The sequence below is a fragment of the Fulmarus glacialis genome, unplaced genomic scaffold (assembly GCF_000690835.1).
Source record: "Fulmarus glacialis isolate BGI_N327 unplaced genomic scaffold, ASM69083v1 scaffold43488, whole genome shotgun sequence".
NCBI classification, from domain to species: domain Eukaryota; kingdom Metazoa; phylum Chordata; class Aves; order Procellariiformes; family Procellariidae; genus Fulmarus; species Fulmarus glacialis.
In genome coordinates this window covers 7729-14864 of record NW_009229682.1, presented here as the reverse complement: position 1 = coordinate 14864, position 7136 = coordinate 7729, and the positions used below count along the sequence as shown (strand labels likewise).

Sequence of the window (7136 nt, the reverse complement as noted above, 5' to 3'; positions counted from 1 at the left end):
TGGATTCGTGTCTTACCTCGCCCTGATCTGAGCTGCGTGTGTGGTTGTGCCATCAGCATCTATTTAGAGGAGGCTGTAATCAATTTACTAAGTTGCCTAAAGGTGCCTTTTGGTGGCCTCATGTTTATTAATCAGGCCCTCAAACAGAATGATGACTTGGCAGAAATTTTGCTATGCTTCGTGATTTGAAAGCCTTAATTAGTAGACAATATGTCCCCAGGATTACAAGTGTACTGGTTGTTTTAGTCTTTGCATGTAAAGCAGCCTGAGGTTAAACCACAGAGGTATTTTTTTTTCTGATTCAGTACACAGACCAGTATTTAGAGAGGGGAGTTAAATTGTAAAGACTGAAGTAAATTAAGTAGTGCATCAGAACTGCATTCCTTTGAAAAGATCTGAGGACTGTATGCATCAGTTTCCAGCTGGTCACATCCAGGAATGTCTTCATTGCTGTGAAGGGCTTACTGTACAGTTAGATCCATGAGCTCTGAATTATTCTAGACAGAAGCAGGAGGAAAAAAGAATTATGAGAAAAATTTGTGAGCGCACACAGAAGTTTTTTCATTCTTTGGAGGCTTTTCCTGGCTGACCTTATTTGTGGAAAGGTAACCAAGTCAAGCATGGCAAGAGAGATGCTGAAATGCCGTGCTCTCCCAGCTGAATCCATAGGCATGATTTATGTAAAGTTCTGATCTTCCCCGCCTCCCCAGCCCCCTTTTTGTTTAGTACGCACACAGGTCTCTCCACACCCCTTTATAGTGTGCTGGCTAGGGTTGGACAGGCTTAATTTCTATGGGACAGAGGAGTAAGATGAGGTTGCTTCAAACATTTGTACAAGTGAAGGTATTAGCAAGATGGACTGGCTGCTGGATCTCGGTCCCCCAGGGCGGTAAGATTTAGAGCATAATTCAAGCTCCAGGTGACTACTTTCAGGAGTGAGGGGTACAGAAGACAGTAAGACTTCCCCTCCTATTCAGTGCAGAGAAAACCTGAAATGACTCAGGGATTTGGAGGCAGGTTCTGCTCCTGGGGGAGGACTTTTGTCTGCCTTTAGCCTGGCTTAGACACTTGGGCACACAGTCTCAGATAGCTTTACAAGGCTGCTCTTGGTTGCTGCAAGCCTGTTCCCAGACATCCACATGCGGCTTCTCAACACTCGTGGTCTATCTGTTCAGACTAACAGGACTTTAGGTACTTGACAAAACTGATAGGGAGTTTTCTCCACTTAAATTGCAGCAAGCACCCTTTTTCATGGACAGCAGTGGGAGTTGGCTTTGCTGAAGGAGAGCCTCCAAACTGCTTGAGCAGTGCAGCAGCAGTGTGTTACATACAGAATTGAGCAGGGAATGGTACTCACCAGAGCATGGGGAGATGAAAAACGGAGAAATATTTATATGAGCTTAGCCAGGGGGCTGGGAAAGCCTTCTAACCGACTGCTGTTGATGTCCTGAGGCCTGTGGAAGAAGAGAACAGGGCAGTGGTGCATAATTGGGATTGAGAGAGGAATTCTTTTTTCCACTGTTAGTTTACTGAATTATGAGGGTGAGAATACAGGACAGTGGTGTGCTAGTGTGTGTGGTGCGGGCTGGCTCAGGACGGGCTGTTCCTTACCCGCACCCTGCTTGCCCACGTAAGGGAAGGGCTGGGTTATGGGGTCAGGTAACAGCTTTATTCTTTCTCTGAGTGTATCTGAAGGATGATACTTAATCCAGTAGCTTCACATCTGGAAGCCAGACAGCAATAAGGACCTTGTCTTATTCCTGCGGTGAATAGATAATGAACTGATTCCTACCTACCTTTGATTCTGCAGAATGGCTCCCAGGAAGTCCCTTAGTACCATCTGTTGGTGGTAGCGACTGTCCATCAGAATGCTGTCAGACTGGCGCCTTGTCAGAAATTCGTGCACCCCTTCTCCTGGGTTGCTCTCACTGCTGCTGTTATGCAAAGATGAGAAAGAGATGCTTTTTAGTCCCTCACTCAAAGTTCGGCTTAGGCTGAGCAGCTTGGCAAGGGAACCTGCTGGGTCAGAGCCTGGGGCCATTCTGCTTAATTTCGGTAAGAAATTGGTCAGCTGTATTTGCTCCTGTGTTAGAAAAGGGATTGGAGCTGGCTCGCATCTGACTAGTTGGTCTTATTCAGTGGCAGTCACTGATCTATCTAGCCAAAGCTACCGGAGTGGTAGTGGAGAGGCTGTTTTCTGTGTTCAAACCAGGCCAGGGATAACTGTTGCCTACCGGTGAATGATCATTGCAACTATTATTTGCAAATATTATTGCTTGTTGATATTATGATAGAGGTCTCAGCTGATCTGACACAGTCATGGAGAAAAGGACTAATTAGGCTGCTTAATGATAGTTGTAATTAGGGGGAATCCGAGACATAGGGATACAGGATGCCCTTCGGGATGTGGAACAGCAGGAGAGGTTGCTTCTGTGGCAGTGGAAGGCAGCTATTTCTGCTACATGAATGGAAGAAACTGCCCGGTGTAATACGCAAAACATTAGCCCTAGGACAGCAAAGCGCTGTGGCTTACCCAAGCCGCTTGCCAATGATGGTCTGTAAGAATTTGCGGGCGGAAATCTGCCCCAGGAATTTCCGGTAGTTGTCGGTGAATATGGCGTCAGCATGGCGCTGCATCCTAGGGGTGAAAGATGTGCTCTCTGAACTATCAATGAACCTTCTAGGTGAGAAACGGGCATTTCAGATGTCAAAATACACCAGATGTAGCACTGCTGAGATCAGGGGCAGGTAACCATAGCAAACGCCGCTGGTATTGGACTGCGTTAGTGTTGGAGGGTAAAAGGATTTGAGGAAACTCAGTCCTGACAGGGAGGCAGCAGGCAAAATAAAATGTCTGTAAATCAGTAAAACAAGCAAGGAGAAGTGCCTGCAAACCAAAGGTGAGGTCAGAGAACGAGTGGAAAGGAGGAGAACAACCATGGGCTGGGACATTCCTGTGCTCTACAGCAGCACTGTCACCTCCTGGGAGGGCTGTATCTGGGACAGGGTGGCAGGAGCCTCCAGCAGGTCTCTAGCCTGCAGTTAGACCCAGGCTCCTGAAAATCCACAGGTAAGGGAAGCACAAGCCACTTGGCTGGTCCCCACTGTTGTAAGGATGAGTCCTCTGTGCTTCGGGCAGAAATAACCATCCTCCATCTCCTGGCAGGGGTGGAAAGGAGAGGCTTTAACAACCGTACAGACAGATTCCCAGAGCTCGGTGGAAAATCCTGCAAGAGTGCTGGGCCTGTGACCCTGCCCTTGTCAGTACGTCCCTGCTGCTGGGGGACAGCAGGATGTGGCTCTGGACATGGGTGATGGTGAGAGCTGGCACGGTCCCAGCCTTCTGCTCTGGTTGCAGAGCTCAGCTGGGTTCTCCCCTGGGAGCCTGGACTTTGTGGTGCTGGTGGGACTAAGTGACCTGCTGGTCTGTTCCCGGGCTGGGGGAAGATTGTAACCAGCGTACTCTTGCTGCAGCGAGGCTGAGAGGTGAGGTACAAACCTTTTCTCGGTGGGGTCTGATAACAAACCCTCCTCCTCCTGTTCCTCTGCCGAGGGGTTATGGCTCTGCAATGGGCTGCTGTGCTGCAGCTGGAAGTTCACGGCCTTGCCAGCAACCGGCCCTGGACTGTACCTGCAAGACAAACCCAAGGCATACTGCGAGACATGCCCAATTGCCAATCAGGGATCAGTCGTCTTGACTGCTACTCCCTGTTCTCCTGCTTTTTCTTTCTCATTTTGCCATCCTCATCTCATCAGTAAGAAAGACAAGTGTCGTCCGTCACTCTCCCCAGCTAGAAACTGCCCTGAAGCTATTTCAGCAGTGAAAAGATGGTTGATAGAGCTGCCCCCTCACACTTCCCCCTCACTGAGCACCCAGCATCCTCGAGCTAAATTCTGGTATCGTTATGCCATGGCTTTGGCACAAGGCTAAAGCATTTTCTATGGGACATTGCAAATCCACATCATAGAACCCAATGCTCAGTTTTGTGTTTCCATTGATTGTAGTGGTAGGAAGTAATATTACAACTTCTAACAGTTGACAAGGAAATACGTGAAATATTAAGAGGCAGCTGTTGAGTTCATGTACTGGAATATCTGCAGTTATGATTTCAATGCAGGTGGCCTGCAGGCACAAATTTTAATCAGTGATGGAGCTGGAGGTGCTGGCTGCTTTACAGATTGCCAGATTTCCCTTTATAGGACCCAGCATTCAATTCCAAAACCAACTGCTTGGGCTGAAATATTCCATGTCAGGTGCCTGCCTTCTTTGGAAATCGCCCCTAGGCTAGCAGTGTTCCCAAAAAATTAAGCCAGGATAAAGAAATAGGTTTACCAATGCGCATAAACTCATCTGGCTTTCAGAAGTGCTGGCAACCTTAATTTGGCACATGCTTATTTTGCACAAGGTCAGACATGAAGGAGGAAGTGACAGCGTGGACAAAACACTCAGCAGCTTACCTGAGAGCTGGGTAGAGAGGAGAGGAGATGGAGCATGCAACTAAATGCAGGAACAGGAGCAGGGTGGCCTTATCCAGCATCTTCCACCGTTTGGGGTCACCTGAAATGCAGAGCAGTCTGAGTCAGCGGCAGTGAGATGCTCAGGGCCAGGAGGGGAGGCCAGGTGCCACTTTGTGTTCTCAGTCCGCCTGCTCACTTATCGGCACGAAGGGACTGGAAACATGCCTTCGTGTTTGTGGTTATGGTGTTTCCCAATGCAGAAATATCTTGATGCGGCAAAGTCTTTGCTAGGGAGTGCAATTCCTGGAGGCAGTGGCTGTGTGTGACCCCTCAGGGAGCTGGTGCCTCCCTTGGGTCGGGAGGCAGGGCTGATCAGCAGGGTTTCATGCTATGGGACCCCCTTATTGACCTGTCCCTCCACTGTGGTCGAAGGAGAGCTCTCCGGCTGGGGCAAGCCCTGGGGACCACTGCATGGGCTGTAAATACCAGTGTAAGAGCACCTGGAAGCTGGAGGGCAGCAGTTAGCAGGGGCTACCAAAAGCAACAGCATCGCCTGCATGGGACCATCTGTGACCAGCCCCTGGGACCTCTCCTGCCCTCCACTCTCCTGGGGACGTGTGTCTGCTCACATGGCTGTACGGCACGGGTCTGTGCATAACAGCCAACTGGGCTGCCTTGCTGGCTGTCCAGAGATCAGGGAGAAACAGGGAAATCCAAACAAAATTCCTGGGCAGAGGGGTAATATTGGCCCAGAGGTAACTCTGGCAAACCCGTTCACTGGACACAACGGTGCTGAGCTTGATTAGCCTAAACAAAACGCAGGCTGCTCCTTTAGTCGGTGTGCTTGGGGAGAGGGGGGGACTGGACCAAAATACATCCCTTCAGGAGAGCTGAGCTGCTGCTGTGTCGAGAGGAGCCCCCCCCGCCACTCAGCGAGGTGCCTATGCAGCTCTGAGCACCCGTTTCGGTGCAAGGTGAGGTGGACTTCAGCCGCGCGTGTCTGCCCTCCGAGAGATGGCTGCGGTGCTTCGCGTCCTGGGACTGGCTGAAGTGGCGAATGACTCAGGACAGCGTCGTCTGAGGTCGCACACCCTCGGGAGCTGAATGCGATGCTTTTGTCATTGGAAGCGAGGAACAGTAGGAAGGTATTTCAGTGAATGCCTTTCTGAGTTTTGATTGAAAGCCATTGATCTTTTGCTCAAAAAAGATTCTTTAAGAATGTGGATACAAATCATTAAAATATCAAGTTTCCCTATTCCCTGTCTTATTTTACACAAGAAAAGAGCAGAAAGATGTTTGATCTTCATAAGAGAAAAAAACACTTTGGAATGTTTTTTTAAAAAACCTTTCAAACATATAGCAATACTTTGTGGCAAAAAGAGCAGTTTCCAAATGGAAGGGGTTTGGTTGGGCTTCTAATTTCCCAAGCGAACTTTCCAAGCAGTGGGTTTTACTGATGGTGGTGGCAGGAGGGGGCCCGTCCTGATGGGAAACATCAGCAGTGAGCTCTGTTTTTCTGCTCGGACATAGCTGTCCCCTTCTGAAAGCGGGGAAAGCTAATTAAGGACTGATGCTCAGCAAGTGGGTCCAGTCTTGATACCGTGGAAGTTAAAAACGGAATTAGTGGCAGTGTCAGAAGTGCATGGACAGACACAGGCAAGGTGGTGCACTGAGAAATGGGGTTTCTTATCACAAACTCATTCTTAGCCCGATCCCTGTTTCCAGCTGCTCATGCTTCCAGCCAGGGGACCAACAGCTTCCCCGTCTGTTCCCCTGGGAGCAGCGCCGTTGCTCCTGGCTCCAGCAGAGCTCCTTGCAAACGCATGGGTGGCATCCCCTATCTCCGATACCTGGTCTCTTACGGCATCACTCTGGCCCCTCAGAGAGCCAAGGAATGCTCAGAAGAAGCAAAAAAGTGACTTTGAGAGAGACTTACAGGGTTCCTGGTTTTAGGGCAAATTTCCTGCTTTTTTTTTTTCTTCTTTCTTTTTCATTTGAACTTGAAAAAGCATGCCTCTTTTGTGCCTCTCTCCCCTAAATATCTCCAAGACAAATCCCAGATCAGATCTCTTCCTAAACAGAAGTGATCTAAAGCATCTGCCAGGGGGTACCAGGAGACTGTGGCACCTGTATCTATATTAAATCTAGGAGATGTAATCAGTACCAGGAAAGCTGCTGTGTGAGCTGAGAAGTGAAATATCAATGTAAATTAAAAGAAAACCTAGTCCAATGTTGTCTGCTTCCCTTTTTTCTTCCTAGGATACAGCCCTGATTACCACTTTCTTTCTGTATCTGGTTTCTCTTCTTTGAATGATGGGTTTTCCTCCAGAATCACTTTTTGTCCCTTTGAGATTTTTTTTCTCTTTTCTGCTATTAGTTTCTTTGCAATTTTTTTTTTTTTTTTTTTTTTTTTTTTTTTGGTTTCTGGTTTTGCCTTTCTTCCCCTGTCTTGCTTTGTCTTCTCTCCCTTCACTACAGTCTGCTTCTTGGGTATTTCTGTCTCCCTTTTTCCCTTGGGAAGGAGCCTGACATGAAACTCCTACACCCCTTCCCCAAAGTGTCTGCTATTTCAGAGGAGAAGCCGGGGGATTGAAGTGTCACCCTGCGTACCCGCAGCTTGACAGCTCTGCAAAACCTCGTCACCTTCAAAATTCTGCTGAGGTGAGGGACACCTTTCC

At 48.6% G+C, this 7136-nt stretch overlaps 1 protein-coding gene across 1 annotated transcript; it reads right to left on the bottom strand.

Annotated features, from left to right (window-relative positions):
- Positions 1-1390: 1390 nt before the first annotated feature.
- Positions 1391-4538, bottom strand: GHRH (growth hormone releasing hormone). Its single transcript, XM_009583939.1, has 5 exons — positions 4459-4538; positions 3500-3631; positions 2534-2638; positions 1797-1934; positions 1391-1454 (listed from the first exon to the last, which is right to left on the bottom strand). Exons 1-5 carry the CDS (start codon positions 4536-4538, stop codon positions 1391-1393), a joined length of 519 nt encoding a protein of 172 aa, XP_009582234.1.
- Positions 4539-7136: the final 2598 nt, after the last annotated feature.